General features: G+C 39.1%; 1 protein-coding gene across 4 annotated transcripts in view; it reads left to right on the forward strand.

Annotated features, from left to right (window-relative positions):
• The window catches only part of Kit (KIT proto-oncogene, receptor tyrosine kinase), a 48,010-nt gene that overhangs the window by 18,718 nt on the left and 10,438 nt on the right, over positions 1-18,854 (forward strand). For 2 of the 4 annotated variants that reach the window (XM_033758859.1, XM_033758860.1), the window contains exons 7-14: positions 904-1,019; positions 12,835-12,949; positions 14,144-14,337; positions 15,562-15,668; positions 15,759-15,885; positions 16,159-16,263; positions 16,359-16,469; positions 18,306-18,456. In XM_033758859.1, coding sequence (XP_033614750.1) covers positions 904-1,019; positions 12,835-12,949; positions 14,144-14,337; positions 15,562-15,668; positions 15,759-15,885; positions 16,159-16,263; positions 16,359-16,469; positions 18,306-18,456 — 1,026 coding nt within the window. The remainder of the gene's footprint in view (positions 1-903; positions 1,020-12,834; positions 12,950-14,143; positions 14,338-15,561; positions 15,669-15,758; positions 15,886-16,158; positions 16,264-16,358; positions 16,470-18,305; positions 18,457-18,854) is intronic. The other 2 variants (XM_033758861.1, XM_033758862.1) reach the window with 1 other exon arrangement.

The following is an 18,854-nucleotide window of genomic DNA, read 5'->3' on the forward strand; positions in this document are numbered from 1 at the left end:
TCGGGTGGCTTGGGGTACTCTGCACTTTTATATACCACATTGCAGCCACTCCTGGCCTGTAGACCTGGTTGAGCTGTCCACTCTCCAGCGTCTCTAAATATGCATGGCAGGTGTCAGGAGAAGGTTGTGGTGTGAGTCATGATGGCTGCACCTATAGCAAGAAGATGGGGGCACGCAGGCAGTTCAGAGGTGCAAGACAGGAGAGGTTGGAAGATTGTGTGCAAGCAGCAGATGGCTCATAAAATAGATTACCAGGTGTGTAGCGTGGAGAAAAGCAAGCAAGGCCACTGTGTGCCACTCCCCCAGGACAATCACATCGCACAGCTCAAGGGCCATATATGCCCAGTCTCCACACCAGCTCTGGCATCCCTGAAGTCAAGCAGAAATGTGAATGGCAAATACTACAACAGACCCGGGGAAGAGAAATACAGTATTTAGTAAGGGAGGAGGAAAACCAGGGGCTTGTGGCTTTGCAAGGCGGGCATGGCACTGAGGGGGCTTGAAGTATCAAAAGAAGATGGTGAATTTGTGGACATCAGCAGTATCACCAGGTGGGGAAAGCATCAAAGCCAAGCAGGACCGGTGAGTCTAGAACACTGGTGAGAGGGAGGCTGGAGAAAACACCACGGGCAGAAAAGGAAGTGGTGACAGGGCAGCCAAGGTGCAAGAAAAGACCACAGGCTGGAGGTGGCAGAATGGTCAGATAGCCTCTCTACATTCTTGTTCTCTCACACAGCAGGATCTGTTCCAAATTGTGCATTTCTTAGTATAGATTTTAATATGAATTAAATGAATCATATTTTCCTCCAAGCAGACGCGTACTTCCAGGTGGAAACTGAAAAAGACAGGGCCTTCAAGGGAGACTGTCTGCAGGAGGTTTGATTTATTGTCCTTTCTTTGTAGATATGTCAGCAAGCTTCATCTAACCCGGTTAAAAGCGACCGAAGGAGGCACTTACACTTTTTTTGTGTCCAACTCTGATGTCAATGCTTCCATGACATTTACTATTTACGTGAACAGTAAGTAAAATGAAGGGCTCCTTATCTCTCAATTTTTTTTTTTTTAATTTCACATTGTGGCTTGTGTTTGTAACAGCTGCCGAACTGAGCTCCTTGTGTACTATGTAAACAATGTTTCATGATAATTTTGACCTTAGCAAAGACCTCGTGGTTTGGTGGTTAGAAAAGAAAACCAATTCTTTGTCTTACATTTCACTGACCATGTGACCTTGTAGAAGTGGTTCAAATTCTGGGGGCCCCTGTGAAGTAAAGAGAGAAGCAGCAGAATTTGAAAGTAACAGTTGTTTGAGGGAAAATGTATTATTATCGATTGTTGAAACAGGGAACTTGATGTTGAATAGGAGCTGGGTTATGGTGTTGGGTGGGAAAGAGATGCTCTCAAAGCCCTGACATGATTCCTTTGTCACAGTGCTTTCTTGTTCAAGGCTGTGATGCTATTTGTGTTTAGATTGTTCTCTCACCTGGACCAGTGCAGCATTGATCCAGCTGAACAGGTCATTGCTGAGTACTATGTGAGGACTATGGGAACAGTAGTGATGGTTTAAGAGGGAGAGTGGCTGTGTCCTGCACTGCTGGGTCCCACCTACCTCCCACTCCCAACATCTTCTGAAAGAAATGTTGTGGCCAAGTGGGCATGAGCCTCACATGGAGCTTTTGCCAAATGCAGAACTTCTCCCAATTACTGTGGGTCTACCCAGCATATCCAAGGGAGGGTGGGTGGCTAGGTGCTTGCTTTCTAACCATATCTGCCTAGGGAAACCTCCAGAGAATTCCAAGGAATTCCAAGAGAGTGTTGCCAATAATCCCTGCTAGAATTGGCTATCCTCGGTGGGTGGGAATGGGGAGACAGCACAGAACACTCTCTACAGAACGACTTAGGAAATTGCTGGTGCTCTTTATATATTGGGCTACAGGAGGGAGTTGTGGGAACAAAGGCTGGGAGCCATTCCTTGCCCAGACGGAACTTTCTTGCAGTGACTTTACATCATTTACTCATTTGATATAGCTGCTCAGTAGGCTGATTTATTTATAAATGAAGCAAAAAAGGAGCCAGTAAGTGATACTGTGGACAAGTTTTTGATTGCTGATCTAGAGGGTTTTTGACACTTATCAGCATTTCCAAAATTGTGTTTTCTGACTAAGATGTTAATATGAGTTTAGATAAAGGGGTCATTTGCTTATTATTAAAGATATCTGTAAAAAAATTATTGGTCTTCCCAGAATCCTTAATATACTATCTGTAGTACATCTCTGTGGGGGAGGCCAGGGGAAGGAGTGTATCATCCCAAACTCAAAACTTTCACTTTCCAAATGAAACATGTTAATTAATTTCAATTTATCAGAATAGTTTTGATTATTTGGTATCTCGTTGGCTCTCAATTCAAATATTTCTAGATTAATTCAGATGTTAATCAAAGGAGCTTAATGTATTACTCATGGGCAAATTATCTTCTTCTTAAAAATCTTAATACTTAACTGATTTAAGAGATGACTGTAGGCAAATCAATATCCTTCTAAGTGTAATAAGAATGTTGTTCATATAAGACTTTATTTTAGGTCCTCTGGAGGCGGAGCTGTGTTTCCTTATCTATCACAAAGGACTTTTTCCATTTGCCACAAGATTCTCAGTTCATGTGGATCAATATTACTTGTAAAGTACAGTGAAAACCAATTACCAGACAAGTGAAATAAAGCAACAGAAGTACACAAAATGTAGCATGAGCTTTTTACCTTTTTAGAGTCCACACATATAACAATGACTGCCAAATCGCTACTTCCAAATACCACTTTCTCAGTTTTCAAGTCTTTCTCCTGGGGACCAGTGACAGCCGATATGGGTGTGGTGGGCTGGACAGAGGTCACTTGAAGATGCTTCACAGTGGGAACTTCATAAAATGAGATGCTGTATGCTTTCACTTTCCCTGGTATTCGGACCAGAGGGACATACAGATGTGATTCTTTTGCCCTCTTTCCTCCCATTTCTATTACTGTGATATGATCTGTCGGACTTGAAACCTTGACCCTAGAAGGACACTTTTGACTTTGGGGAAGGGAGTAGAATTGCTGTACATTTTACTTACCAAGCTAATTTGCCATTCAACAGGATCAGTTTTAATCACTTCTGGTGGTGAACTCATGCCTGTTTGAAACTAGATAAGATAGGCCACTAACCTTCCAAAATGACCACTCCCTGTTAGGAGGACACCTTTCCTATATTCTGGGGCCTAAATCTCCTATATCCAGCCAACCATTCAGTGAGCTCCTGCTGAACACACTGGGCATACAGATAAGGATAAAGTAGGCTCTGTCCTCTGAGGGCAAGCTCTTCAGGAAGTCTGTTTATCGATAGCAGTTTGTTACTAACACTGAGTTGACTAAATGCATTTATTTCACTTAACTAACATTGGATTTCTAAATGCTTTGACAAAGGTAGTGTTTTTATGTGACCTGTCTATCTCTGTCCCAGTTATGCTGTACAGTAATAATTAGCTCATTTGTGTATTTATTTATTTATTTTTTGTAGTAGTTAACAGTACTACAGGGTACGGCTTTTTATGTTGAATTTTAAAATAAAAAGCCAGAGTTAAAGTTTAGAACTTGGATCAATTTTTATATCATTTTAGTTGAGGCAGTAACAAAGGTGTACTGTGTGGTTTATTCTGTAAAAAAACTTAGGCTCAAGAGTGACAGAAATTGTGTTCTGAAAAATAAGAATTAATAAAAATCAAGATAAATGCATGGGATAAATGCAGAAATTCAGGCTATTTAGTGACACCGATACATAATTGCTTAATAGATCCTGTGGTAAGAAATGCTAGTAAAAATTTTTGATTGGGAATGGTAAAATGTTTGGTGCTTGAAAAACCCATTTGTTTTTAAAATTCCATGCATAGATTTCAATATATTAGGTGTGTATTATAAGGTCAGGTGGGGGCCTTAAGCCCTTATGTGGAAGACTTTTAAAATATTGTGCTCTGACTACTTGTGTTGAGAACAATTAAATATGTGATGTGTTAAGTTTGAAAATATTTTGATGCTATTTTAAGGGCCCACACCATGATTTACACAGGTCTGTTAAACTAACTCCATGACATATTAGATGGTTTTTATGGCCAAGAGTAGAATAAACTTCCATCTTTGAACAAAGCTTCCACTGGAAACTGATAGGAAATTTCGTGAAAAAAATCGAAACAAAAGCTAGTGGTTCTTTGCATTGAATTTGCCTTACAATAATTACTCTTAGAAATGCATATCCAAATGTATATTTCTTAGTACTAAAAATTTGCTATCTTTTAATGAGAGTGGTGATTTGTTTCCCTTGCAAAGGAAAATTGAGAGGAAAATAGAGTTCTGAAAACTTTAAAACTATCCAAAAGTGCTTTTTTCATATACATTACTCTTTCCCACATTCCTGTAGATGCTTCATCAAAATTCTATAATTAGCCTGCACTCCTTTTTTAGGAATGTGTGCTCTCTTCAGTTACAACAAATTCATACAAAAAGATTTTTACAAGATCTAGGGTAGTAGAGGCTAACAGTAAAGGATACTTCAATTACTGTGGACTTACAGCAATGAGTAAAGTAGATGTTTCAAAAAATTTACTTTGGCTTTTAATTTTAAATGCCCATGTGAGTCCTGAAGTCATTTATGTAATTATAGGAATTATGAATGATATGGCAAATCAGTTTTTTTTCAAACCTCTGGAATGATTTTTTAAAAGATCCAATAACCTTAAAACGATACTTCCAAATTTATTGGATAGCATTTCCAAGTCAGTACTGTAAATTTAGAATGTGTGCTTAATGTTATGTAGGTGTCACGCATACAGTTCTCTCCAGTATTAAAGGTATATCCAAAAGTGACTTTAGCCAGTTGAGGAGAGGGGACTGCTGCAGTCCACCACAGATTATGGAAATAGGCAGAACTAAAGTATTATTCTTGCATTGTTGTACATAGAACACATTTAAAGATGAGCCAGACTGGAAACCCAAATGCCTTCTGGACTGCACTAAATTTTCTCTCAAAAGTCACCAATTTCACTCCATTTATGGAAGGGTGTTAACAGAGGGTTGAGAAACGATTCAAGGAGATACTAAATAATGTATTATTTCTGAATCATTGCATCGGATAATTAACATCCTGCCTGGTGTAAGTAAGTATTTATAGATCCTACAACATACCAAAATCAGCCAAGTAATACATCATCCTGAATGAAGCCCTCTTGATTAAAAAGTTCCCACTTGACCACAAAGTTCCCACTTGACCACATATGCAAGTTTGGGCTGCCCTTTCTGTGTTTCTGGTCACAGTTACATGTAGTTACAGATGGCTGAGCCAATTCTAGGTAAAGCCACCCTGGATACAATGGCCTGCAAGTAAAAGTAAGCACATGGCCATCCTGCCATTTGCCAAAAGTGAAGGTAGTAGACCTGTCAAGCTTGTCGTGTAGATGGCTTCAGACTTCCTGCTAGCCATCTGGGTTGCCCACCTGGCTGGAATCTCAGGGACCATTACCCAGGATAAAACAAAGGTCACTGGCTTGCTTTCAGGAACTGCTCAGTTTGGGCCACTGTGCCCTTCAAGAAGATCCCGCAAGATGAGCAAAAATTCTCAAAGTGGTGGCCTCTTTCAGAAGTTGGAAACATTTTCATAGCTCTTAATTTCTTAGCTGTTTCCTTGTTCATATATATGTATTTACTTGGTGCCGGGTATTAAATCCAGACCCTTGCACATAACAAAGCACATATTCCACCCATGAGCTACAACCCTGCCCTTCTTTTTATTTTTAGAAAATGTTAGGCTCTTCCAAACAAGTGGATATCCAAACCTTGTGGATAGAGGCTAAAAATTTTAAAACTTGAACACATTACTTTGGGGGATCTTGCTTGAGAGGCTTTGCCTTTTAGTGTTTTTTCTCTCCTCGATTGGATTCTATTAGACTTAATCCCATATTAAATATTTGGAATTTTTAACCATTAAATAAGGCTGGTACTGAGTAGAGCTCCTTTCTGACATGAATACTTGGATTTGAGAGTTTGCTGTGGGGCTATGACAGTGACTGGAAGGTAGCTTTATGTAAACATTTTGTACACATGTGTTTTTAAATGAAAGTTTTTTTTGTATTATGAAAACTGTGATGTAAAGAGCAGTAAACCCATAAAAAGTATTGAAGCAAAAATAAAAAACAGGTTTTAAGTTTAACTCTTAAAGTGTGTTTACATTTAACTATTTGCCATTACTAATATTCCTTATTACATATATTCTTCCAGATCATTTAAAAATGTTTTAATAAAAAATATGTGATGACAGTACTTCATAACCTGTTCTTTTGTGTGTTGAACCACAGATGTACCGTGAATATCTTTCCTTGTCAGGAAACACTATGCTACAGCATTGTTTGGTATCTCATTGTATAAATCTTTCATAATTCCGTTAGCCCTGTGTCTGATGCAATTTTGAGACATTGTGGAGTGAGGTGTGATCTTGAAATGATGTGACTGGGTTTTAAAAGAAACCTGTCAGATGATCACTGAAAGTTTATAATTATCTTGTTTAATCTGAAATGAGTGACCTTGCTAAGTGCCTGGAAGTTAGTAAGGTCACCATCTGTCGTTGCTTTTCATGCTCTTCTGTCTTCCACAGATGTATGCATGATACTGCTCTGCCAGCTCTTAGGACATTGTAAATGAAGAAATAATTCTCAGATAATCTTAGCGCGGTGGCTAATCTATGCAAAAAATAGTAATTTGTATTTTCACATTAGTCTTTTTATAGGTGATGTGTGTTTATTTGAGATATCTGACAGTGTTTGAACTCTGTTTTGAGGGTTGCTTTTGATGTGATACCATCTCTTTCCCCTTAAAAAGAGAATCTCTGGATGCAAAAGTGATGATGGACATTTAAATTGGAAAAAACTACATGGCAACTTACTTGGACTGTAGAATTTGATTCTTTTCTATGAAAAAATCAAACAGATGTAGCTCTGAACTGCATTAGACATTTTCCTCCTCACATACAGCATTGGTATCATTGTATTTCCTTCACTTCTCCTAAGAAAGTTGCTCTTTTAGGGTGTGTGCTGATTGGGGAGCATCTGAATATCAAACTTGTTAGAGAACAAGGTAGCCTGCTTGGATCTGTAAGGACTTACCTGTTGTGTGGTCAAGCCCTTTGTTTTTTAATTTTTATGCCCATGGTAGAAAAGCCCGAGAAACAGGTTTAGGGATGTAAATGCGTAACCTTTGCTGGAGTTGCCCCTGAATTTGTCTAACAACAGCATTAGTAGTCTTTTATACTGTGGAACTTCCACTCTATGGAAATTTCCTTTTCAACTGAGCCAGGTGTGTGTTTACATCAATTTAATCCCCTTCATTTATAAATGTATGCAGGGGTCACCTGTAATTCAGTGGAAATTTAAATTAACCCAAGAATAGGTACATAATTTTTCTGTGGACACTGTGTCAATACCCTTCGCCCCCACTTCTGAATTATGTGGCAGAATGAATTGGCTATTTTTACAGAATAGAAAAATAGCATTTCCTCTCAGGCCCACACACTTTGGCAGTGTGCAGAGCTGCATTGCACTGTGTGTGCACGTCCCCTCCCTGTGTCTGGGCTACACGACAGCGGTGAGTGATCTTGTAAATTTAGTGCAGTGATTCTGGCTGAGGAAGGCTTTTTCCAAGAAGTCATTTTTCATCTTTATTTTGAGATTGGAAAATCTTGTTTTGTTAGGGATTGAAAACTATAGCTCATCTCGTTCTGTTTTTCTTTTTGAGACAGGTTTCTTGCTAAATTGCCCAGGTTGGGGTGGAGCTTCCTGCCTCAGCCTCCCAGAGTGCTAGGATTACAGGCGTGTTTGCATCACCCACTGTGCCTGGCTGAAAGATTTTTTTGGGTACCAGGGATTGAACTCAGGACCTTGTATTTGTACTTGTACTTGTACAGGACCTTGTACTTGCAAGCAGTGGAACCATTGAGCTAAATCCCCAGCCCAGTCTCTTAGTAAGTCCCTGGTCCTGAAAGATCTTTTTTGATAGCTGATTAGGACAAGGATGGCAAGCTTCACCTCTGGAGCACATTGATCCTGCTGATGGTGTTGAATGGTCCACAAAATAAGAAATTTTTTAAGTACTAGGGAAAAATGGCAGAAGATTTTGTGAGATGTGAGAACAAAATTCAAATTTCAGTATTCGTAAGTAAAGTTTTACTGGAACGTGGCCATGCCCATTTGTTCAGAAATATCTGGCTACATTTTGTACTCCCATGGCAGGACAGACTTGATGGCACACAAACCTGAAATATTGACCTGAAATAGCCATCTCACCCTTTATCGTAAAAGACTACTGATGTCTTGTGAATATTATTCATTAGGACAATAATTTTTTAAAATAATAGATATTCTGTTAGAAACAGCTGGGTACAGGAGATCATGGCTGAGCTTTGTTAAGCTTCCCATACACTAATTTCTAGATACCCTCAAGGATGCAAACACAGTATGTTTCAAAAATATCTACTCTGCGAGTTTTCTTTTAAAAAATAGCAGTATTTCCTTAGTATGTAAAAAAGTCAGCTTGGGTTATTTTTACATTCCAATTTTAGCGGATTTAAATTCCTTTATTATAAGTGTTATGGCAAGAATGTAGGTTTCACCCAGACTAAAAAGCAGGGTAGTGACAAACCGCTGAAAATCATGGCAACATCTCTGTTAAACACCAGCAAACCTGGAGTTTTAAGAGCAGAAACTCATCCCTCTGATTGCTGTCCACTTAGTCTTTTATTATTTGGAGACTTAGTCTGTGTTCTTCGTCCTGCTGATTATAGAGTGTGGGCAAATGTGCCTTTGTAGCAGGAGATGGTTCCATGGAACCAGAAGAGAGAGCAGCACTACTCGTAAATGCTTCACCACCCTGGGATGAATGGAAGGAAGACCTCTCCCCACTAGGTAGTTCTGTGTGTATCGCCTCTCAGCCCCAGCTGCCAGCTCTCGTTATCTGTGCTACGTTCTTAAAATTCATTTTGTTCTTGCCTTCCACATGGACCTGATGGTTGAGAAAAGGAGTAATTTTTAAGATCACAAATTTGGAGTAAATCTGTTCAGGATTTTTAATTGCATAAGCAATAGAGTTATTGCCTACAAGCTGATCAGTGGGCTTAGGTCCACAATGCTTTGAGAGGGGAAAAAAGACTATTTTTTAAAACTCTGTGGAAAATACATAACTTATGCACCTCTGAGGCTTATCTAAACCTCCAACTTGGGAGGAATTAGGTGTACTGCTTATTGCAGAATATCTGAGAACCCACAGCTCAGATTTAACCTGGAGAATTATGTATCTTTAACGCAAAATGTATGTTTAATGCCTTACATGGTGCATTGAGGCACTACAAAACGCAGATGAGCCCAGATTTTTACTTTTAGGAATCAGATTTCTACCTAGCTCATTCTTTATGAATTAAACATTTTCCTAATGCAGCTTGTCACATACAGCCCACACTAGACTGTTGTAACTTAGCCTTTTTTGAGTGGGGTGTCACACCATCAGGAATGGGGACAAGGTTGGGGCAGTGATGAGGCAAGAGTTCCAGAATGTCAGGAGGCATTAACTTGCAGGTAGGTTAGTAGCCTCTGAAATGGCATAGTGTAGGCACTTTTCTTGCCCCTCTCTTGTCATGGCCCTGATCAGGGTTCCTTCGAAGTGCTTTGAATAAAGCACATTTTTGGGTAAGATCCAGAGCATATAGAAGTTAGTGAGATAGAACCCAGGAATCTGCATTTAACCTTCTCTCTTGGTTTGATGCACATTGAAGATTCAGGGTCCTCTACAGCCCAACAGGACAAAAGCTGCTCCACTAGCCTCAGGTTACAACCCTTCTGGGATAGTAGCTTTAAAGTAAAACACCCAGTTAACTGGCCCACAGGAAAAGGTAGGCCAGCCAGACCATACCATTGCTAGCCATGGCCATTGTGTAACTACTACCAGGTGTCGATGCTAGAAGGCTTAGATCTCAGAGCACTTGTCACCAAAGCTATATGTAATTGATTATGTAATTTTGGATCCTTCCAATTTTTTTTAATTAAAATGTCTTATAGGTTCACTTTTGGCTTCATGTTTTGTGACAGTAAAATAAAATTGGAGAGTAAGTCAGAAGAATAAATAGGAACTATCTGTAACTCTACAGCCCAGATATAATCATTTTCAACACTCTTAAGCATTCTTTCAGTCTTTAAAAAGTTTTTTCTTCTGTTGAATTAATATTTAGTTTCACTAAAAGTCCATCTTGTGTCATTGTAGTTATTAGGATAAGTATTAGTTATTAGGATAAGTGATAACAGTAATGTAGGTATAGATAGATTTGTATTATGAACTTCAATCCTATTTGAATTCTGGTATCCAGTTACCTCTGCCTTCTATGTGTAGACTTCTCACACATCATTAGTGTCAATATTTTTTTAAAAATCACTTGGCTGGGCACGACTGAGGATTTCTTATTACACTCTTGTAAGAACTGGAAATAGTTCTACTACTCCAGAAAGTCAGCTTTAGGTCCCTTCTTGTGTGTCTCTTTGATTGCCTTGAGGGTGGGATCTTAAACATTTTGCAGCTCTTTCCTTGTGTCTTCTGTGGCTCAGACCTTGTGCTAGGAGTCAGTTCTGATCAGTAAGGTTTCTGCTCTTGAGGACATGGAGGCTGAAGGAGGTGGCAGACCATGATCTGGCCTAACCCATCAGGTGTTCCTAAGTGCCATGAGGGTGGTGTAAAGGACCAACCAGCTTGGTTTTGGAGAGTTGGAGGTAATTTGGAAAGAGAGGTGATACTTAAAGTGAGTCAGAGAGACCTACCGTACAGTGCCTGCAGTCTCCAGAAAATAGCATTCTCCTAAGAGTCCACTATTTTTTTTTATGTGTTATGTCCTACTTTTCAGCCTGATCACACAGTTGCCCATGATAATTAAATGAAACTTGCCAGATGGATGCTTTTGCAAGATGATGGCTCGTCTTCTTGCTCTATTTGTGAAAGCTGGCATTGGATCCAAACTCTCAAGGATGTTCCTACCTTGAGAATGCTTTGGAAAGCCATCTTTCGTGTGTCTTTGCCAAATGGCCTGCCCATCAGCAGGGCCAGGTTGAGTGACAGGTGGGTGTGTCATGCATGTGGACACCCTCATCCCTGCCAACTGGTTTTCCTCCAAGAAGGTGAATGCTGAAAGGTCAGTCTCCATAGAAATCATTTATTAGTTTTACCTTTCTTTGGGAAGAAAAACTTCTTAAGCTTCTGATCTGTCAGCTTCTCGCCACATCTGTTTTTCCTGTCAGTTGCATTAGAATTGATGTTGAGTTCCCAATCAGGTCATAACACACATGATCATATTATTTTAAAGAAGCAGGGCCGGGGATTTAGTTCAGTGGTTCCACTGCTTGCCTTGCAAGCACAAGAACCTGAGTTCAATCCCTGGTACCAAAAAAAAAAAAGCAATTTCCAGGTCATTGAAGGGAGTATGAAAAGTGGCTGATACAGTTAAGTTATAACTAACTGGATTAACCAAAGAGGCTGTCCCCTTGGTTCTCCAAGTAGGAAGAATAACTGAGTGAACAGTAGTAATAATAATAATAAAAGTATTGTTTCATTTCTTCATGTCACTCCTAGTTCTTTGTATGCTCTTTTTTACTTGTCCCAACATCTCTATGAGATGTCTCCTGTTATCATTCCCATTTTACACATGGAGAAATAGAATTCAGTGGCAGAGAATGGGTAAGTATGGGATCTGGTGTTCAAACTGTCTAGTGCACACCACCCTCATGGTTCTGTGCTCAGCCTTGGAGCAGTGGGAGCTGCCCTTCTAGGAGTACAGGGGAACACATCACCACCCTTGTCCTCAAGATTCTCGTAGTTTAGCATACTCATCCTCAGAGGGATAGGAACCATCAGGTAATTAGAACAACCCAATCTAAATTCATCCTCCTTTCACTTTAGAAATAATTTGAAGAACTTGAACTTGTTGAATACCCATTGATTATTATAGTTACACAAAAATGTCAAATTAGAAGCTTCCTGCCGATGCAATTTATGTTTTTTGCTGATTATATGCAGACTCTTGACACATGTATGAATAAAATTCTTGAGCTAGTTTCCTCTTCTAATTTTCTGTTTGGTTTTTGGATCTTAAATAAAGATTTGGGGTTAAAAATCTATATTGTCTTTACCTGATGTTTTAGCTTCCCTATGAACAGGCTGTTTCTACTCTTTATCATCTCTGTCCCTCTGGTACCTTAAAAGAGAGTAGGGCCTGCCTGCCTGCCCGCCCGCTCGCTCGCTCACCTCCCTCCATCCCTCCCTCTCTCTCTCTCTCTTTTTGTTAACAGCTCCTAATTTCATCTATTTCAGTTCCCACAGTCACTATACTTGTCACAGGTACAGTAATTTGAAATCCCCTTGGCAGGAATCCTTTGACCAGGATTGGCTTGGAATCTTGGAGTCTGGACCTGAAGCAATCTTTTAAATTCCCACTTACTGGAAGCAGAAACTGGTGGTCCTCTGCCCTCTGCTTCCAAGGGTTGGTGGCCACTTCCCTGTCTGGTGGTGGTCCAGCCAGACTGGACAGCAGTCACTGTGAACATCATTGCTGGCTGGGTCCGATCCTTATGTCCACCTCCCTGTATTTTCCACTCCTGGCTCAGATTCTCCCCCTTTAAACAGTGTGCCCTCCATCTCATAGGCAGATCCTAAGGGCTCTAAGGATTAGAAAGAGTGGCTCAAATCTCTGAGGCCTTTCAGCAGTCTGACATATGGTTTCTTCTCTTTTTTTTTCCTGCAGCAAAACCAGAAATCCTGATTTATGACAGGCTCATGAATGGCATGCTCCAGTGTGTGGCAGCGGGATTCCCAGAGCCCACAATAGATTGGTATTTTTGTTCAGGAATGGAGCCAAGGTGAGATGATTATTTTTGGCACTGCTTAAAATGCAGAAGGGAAGGACTATAATTCAGTTGAATTTGAAATATGTTTTCAGATTTTTTTATGAAAAAGCTTTGTTTTGATTATTATTTTTTTAATCCATGTGGCTTTTTAAGAGACGAATAATGACTATACTTTTCCTGGTAGACATTAATTTTGTTTGCTGAAAAATGATTACTGAATGACTTCTTTATTTTGGTGATTATCTTTTTGGATTTATCATGCAATTTCTAGCCTGCAGGTAGATAAAGCAATTTTCTAGGACAGAGTAATTAGATTTTCATTCTATACACAGGAGGTAATGTGTGTGGGAAATGTGGCTGTAGTTATCATGAAAAAATTACCTCACAAGTTAATTGTCAAGTTACCAAAAAGTAATGATCACGCAATTACAATATACATATGGTGTTTGTAAGCGGCGGATTTTAAAAAGGTTTTCTCCTTGATTAGGTGCCCAGGCCCTGAACAGAGAACATCTGGCATTATGCTGCCTCTCCTTCACAGTCCACACTTAAGCCTTAAATTGTCTTTTCACGTTACCTGAAGACGAAAATGGGGTCAGCGTTGCTGTTTTTATCCATCATATGCTATTTAATGCTCTGGCTTTAAAAGCCCATTTTAACATCAGAACTGAGTGGTCAGAATAGTGGTAGAAATTTTATTTTTTACAGAATAGACTTTTTTGTTTTGCTAATATGTGAGAAGGGGTTACATAGGATTATTGTTTTGGGGGGAGCTTTATGGAATATTTTCTTTAGGGAAGTGATAAGGAGGGCCCAAGATCTCTGCCTTTAGGAGACTATAAAAGTCTCTCAGTTGCCAAGGCTGAGTTTGAATGTGTGATCCTTCTACCTCAGTGTCCCGTAGTGCTGAGATGAGGGGCCTGCACCACCACACCCAGTTTGTCTCTGAGTCTTGGGATAGATGCTATAGGTGTGTTTAGGTCAGGCTTCAAATTTACATTTAGCTCCAAAACTTCTTCCTCTTCCACAAGTGCGGCACCTTCTCAGGGCCGCAAAAGTAACTCTCATTCTGAGGGCCGTAGAAGAGGAAATTATTACTAATCATGAAAATTTAACTTTGCTGTAAATACATGCCAAATCCAAGGCATTTTTACGTGTTTGTTTCTTTCCCTTGAACAAGCCTACCTTGTTCTTTTCTGTCCCTAGATGTTCTAATTCTGTACAGCCAGTAGATGTCCAAATCCAGAACTCCTCTTTGCCACCGTTTGGAAAACTCCTGGTTCAGAGCTCCATAGATTCTAGCATGTTCCGGCACAATGGCACGGTCGAGTGTAAGGCTTCCAACGATGTGGGCAAGATTTCTGCCTTTTTTAACTTTGCATTTAAAGGTAACAATAAAGGTATATTTCTTTTTACTCCAATTTAAGGGGATACTAGGCTTTGTCTGCCATGCCACTCATGACTTCAAGTCCATTTCAGCACGGGCTGTATCATTTCTGGTACTGCTTGCATCATGCCCCACTGTCATCAAATTCACCAAACTTCATCCCGCACTACTTCGTTAATGAAATTTATACTTCTCCAGAGTACTTTCAACCATTCAACCACATTTCTTTGTATATTATACAGACATTTATGTCTTTCTGTATATTCATAATTGTCTCCATTAGAAAGAGGTGGAAAGTAAATAACGGAGTATATTTACCTTATGCTAACACATAATTAGGTCAATTTAAGATTTAAATTCAATTACACATTTGTATTACTCTTCCATGTGTCAATAAAGAGAGGAAAAAAAAAATGAGGGCAAGGGATTTTAGCCCGGTGGTGGTACCTTTGCCTCGTGAGCTCAAGGTCTCGAGTTCAATCCACAGCTCCAAAATATTAAAAAAAAAAAAGTTATGACTTTTCCAGACACTGTATCAAAAAGTTAACCCTGACCTTGATGTCATCATGCTAGCAAGCAATTTTTTTACAATGTGCTTCATGAGTTACTAGCTCTTTTAGCATAATTTAAATCATCCTTGAGGAAAAATTGATGAATTGGTATAAAGTTAGAAGACAAACTTGGCACTTAAATATTTAGGGCTTAGTTTTTTGTCATCTTGTGATTTTCTTTTTTTCTTTTGAGTTGGCAAGACTGAGGCAAAAAGTAATATTTCTTCAGCTTTTTAGTAATGAGAAGAATCTTATATTGTTCTACATTATTGATCTTTCTAGACAGGGCAATGAAAAGCATACTTTAAAAGTGTTTTTCTTAGTTGTAAAAGACATTTATGTTCAGTGTAGAAAATTTTGCAAACATAAAGCATAAAGGAGAAACTATAAACTGTTCATAAAGGAAGATTAAAATTGTCTAAGGCAGGGTTTTGAAGTGGAAAGTTTATTCAGATCTTGTTTTGCTTTGAAACAGCATAAAAGTATTTATATGTTACAGAAATTTAAACTTCTCAGTCATCTGGTTCAAGGTTGTGTTTTGATTCCTTTGATAGACTACAGTAAATTGTAAGCAAGTGTCTCCTGCATGAACTGTGGGATGTGATGTGGGTCCATTTGGAATAGAGGGTTGACCAAAGACCCTGTCTCGCTAATAATTTGCGGTTCCTTCTTCTCTTCTGTTTTAGAACAAACCCATCCCCACACCCTGTTCACCCCTTTGTTGATTGGTTTTGTGATCACAGCTGGTATGATGTGCATCATTGTGATGGTTCTCACCTACAAATGCTTACAGGTAACCATCAATTTGTTTTCTCCCTTGAGTGCTATAATGGCCAAGGCATTAATCATTAAAAGGTGATATATCTTTCTTTTTCTCCCCCAGAAACCCATGTATGAAGTGCAGTGGAAGGTTGTTGAGGAGATAAATGGAAACAATTATGTTTACATAGACCCAACACAACTTCCTTATGATCACAAATGGGAGTTTCCCAGAAATAGGCTGAGTTTTGGTCAGTATGAAACAGGGACTTTCCATGTAGCCTTTTTGGGTGCATAGAACAATGCTTTTAGGGAACTTTGGTGGCTTCCTTTGTTCTATTCCACCTGAAACAAGAAATGTTTGCTGTGAAATTTCACAGGCATTGATAGGTTTGGCAGAGGGAACATTATAGGGAAATGTCTCTAGACGCATTTGTCTTGAATTCCTTTGTGGATTTGGAAACTTCACAAGTGGTTCTTCAGTGTCACTGCCACCTCTGACCTTGCCATTCTTCTTTCTAAAGGGAAGACTTTGGGTGCTGGCGCCTTTGGGAAAGTTGTGGAAGCCACTGCATATGGCTTAATTAAATCAGATGCAGCCATGACCGTTGCTGTCAAGATGCTGAAGCGTAAGCGTCTCTGGGCTAGTGGATGTGCCTAATACCAGTTTGCCAAATTTGGGTTTTTGGGTTTTTTTGCTAAAATAAGCTATTTCCAATTTTAGCGAGTGCCCACTTAACGGAACAAGAGGCCCTCATGTCTGAACTCAAGATTCTGAGTTACCTTGGGAATCATATGAACATCGTAAATCTCCTGGGAGCCTGCACTGTTGGAGGTAAGGCTGTGTCCTCTTGGTCTTTAATTATGTCAGGTTACCAAAAGGGGGGTGTTATAATATTATATTGACAATGCCTTATTATAAACGGCTCACAAGATTTTTATCCAGAAATTTGTTCTCTTTCACTAGCTATTGTTTTCCTCATGGTTCTCAAGAAATGCAGTTTATCACTTCTGTGTTCTAAGAACCCTCCAAGTCTATTTATTCTGAGACGTATTATTATTAGAGACTATCACTGTCCCACTGTGCAGTAGAACATGAGAACCACTTCCTCCCCTCTAAGTGTGTTTTGGTGCCCATTCCCACCCTCTCAGTACTCCCCACCCCTTCGTAGCCTCCAATGACCTATATTCTATTCACTCCACAAATGAGTGAGAATATATTTATCTTTTGTACCTGTCTTATTATTATCCTGATTTGATCACTACACATTATGTGTATGTACTGCACATTATAATAAAGTACCCCATAAATAAGTTCAGGTATTATATGTTAATAAAAGAAGAAACATTTGGGGCTGGGGATTTAGCTCAGTGGTGCTGCCCCTTGCCTTGCAAGCACAAGGGCCCAAGGTCGACCCCCCAGTACCAAAAAAAAAAAAGGGAATTTATATTGAAAGCATAAATAAGTGGCCAAATTGATGAATAATTACATAAATTTTAAAGAAGAATGTGAATTTTACTTTTATCACCCTATAAAAAACAGCCCAGGACATAGGATATATAGGATAGCTACCATCCTATATATTACATCAGAAATATCAGTCTCTTGAATGTCCCATCTCAACCAGAGGAATTTTGTCATTTTGTGTTGCTGGATCATGCTTAGTCATTAAAGAGTTAATATTCATTTGCATGCCATGATTTAAAATAGGTCCCTAAGTTGCCCAGTTCTGAAATATATGCCAAACGAAGAAAGTGTTTCACTTCTATAAAAATAAATTTCCAATTCTGCAGTCTTAGTCGAGGCTCCATTGAGGATGTCTTTGTTTGCAGAAGGCATTTTGGTCTAAAGAAACAAAAATGTGTAAGACGAGCTGTTTGTGGAGATTTGGAGAGACCATGGAAAGTTGACAGCTTTAGATAATTTCGTAAAACCAGCCCTCACAAGTCCGTGAGAAGCTCTTCACCATATCATGAATTGTTCATGAGACATTTTCTACCCAAGGCAGTTAGTTGCCTGTTAGCTTCAGAACTAGTTTTAAGCATTCGTAACACCAAAATTCTCTTCTGTTAGTAGTGCTCAGAACAGGGGTTGTTTCAGGACTTTGCCCATCTTCCATTCTGGTCTCAGCTGCTTGATCCATGTGGCTGATTTTCCTACTCTGCTGCAGTCTTGGCTCTTCATTTCCATAATAACATTTATCATAATGGGTGGTGAAACCCTGCCATAAACAGAAGTGAATCAAGGATTCACGTAGGAAGCTTGGTAATAGTAGTGAAAGCTATCACTTCTGCCTGACTTAACATTCATGTCCCTTAGAAATTCAGGCTGAGGCAGGATCATAAGTTTGAGTCTAGCTTGGGCAAGTTGGTTGCCTCAGCAAAACCCTGTCTTAAAAAAGGACTGAGGACATAACTTAGTGTGAAGGACCTAGTTTCAATCCCCAGGACCATTATGAAAGAAAAAAAAATTAGATGAAAAAGGAGTTGCTTGTTTAATTTTACTCTGTATAATGTTGCTTTTTAAAGTGATGTTAATAGAATTGTATTGGGACATTCATTGAAGCTGACTGTTAATAGTCATGATCACCCCTGGGCATTTTTGTGGGAGACAGGATTATCTCTAGTGTATAGCCTCACCTCTTTTTAACCTTTTCTTATATCCTTGTAGGGCCTACCCTGGTCATTACGGAATATTGTTGCTATGGTGATCTTTTGAATTTTTTGAGAAGAAAACATGATTCATTTATTTGCTCAAAGCAGGAAGATCATGCAGAAGCAGCACTGTATAAGAACCTTCTGCATTCAAAGGGGTCTTCCTGGTAAGGCCGATTTGTATAAATAGCTGTTGACAGGCAGTTCATAGGGTCACAAGGGCTTGCAATCAAAGCTGATTCTGTAAAAAAATGAACCAAGGTACTCTGAGGTGTGAAATCAGAATTATTAAATTATTTAAATGTGATTAACTGTTTAGGAAGTTCAAATGGTGTTTTTCACGATTCAAATCATGTTAAACTTAGATATTTGTTTTTTTAACATATTCGTGTTTAGTTTTTTTCTCCTGAGCCTTTGTTCTGTGTAATTGAATGACTTCTGTAATTGTTACTTTTATCATGGTTCTGTTCTTATATGCATTTACATTTATACTGCTGAGCATGGTCCTATATGAATCTTTTCCCTTTCCTTTTTTTTTTTTTTTTTTTTTTTTTTTTTTTTTTTT

The sequence above is a fragment of the Fukomys damarensis genome, unplaced genomic scaffold (assembly GCF_012274545.1).
Source record: "Fukomys damarensis isolate Sample0158 unplaced genomic scaffold, DMR_v1.0_HiC HiC_scaffold_35, whole genome shotgun sequence".
Classification (NCBI taxonomy): Eukaryota; Metazoa; Chordata; class Mammalia; order Rodentia; family Bathyergidae; genus Fukomys; species Fukomys damarensis.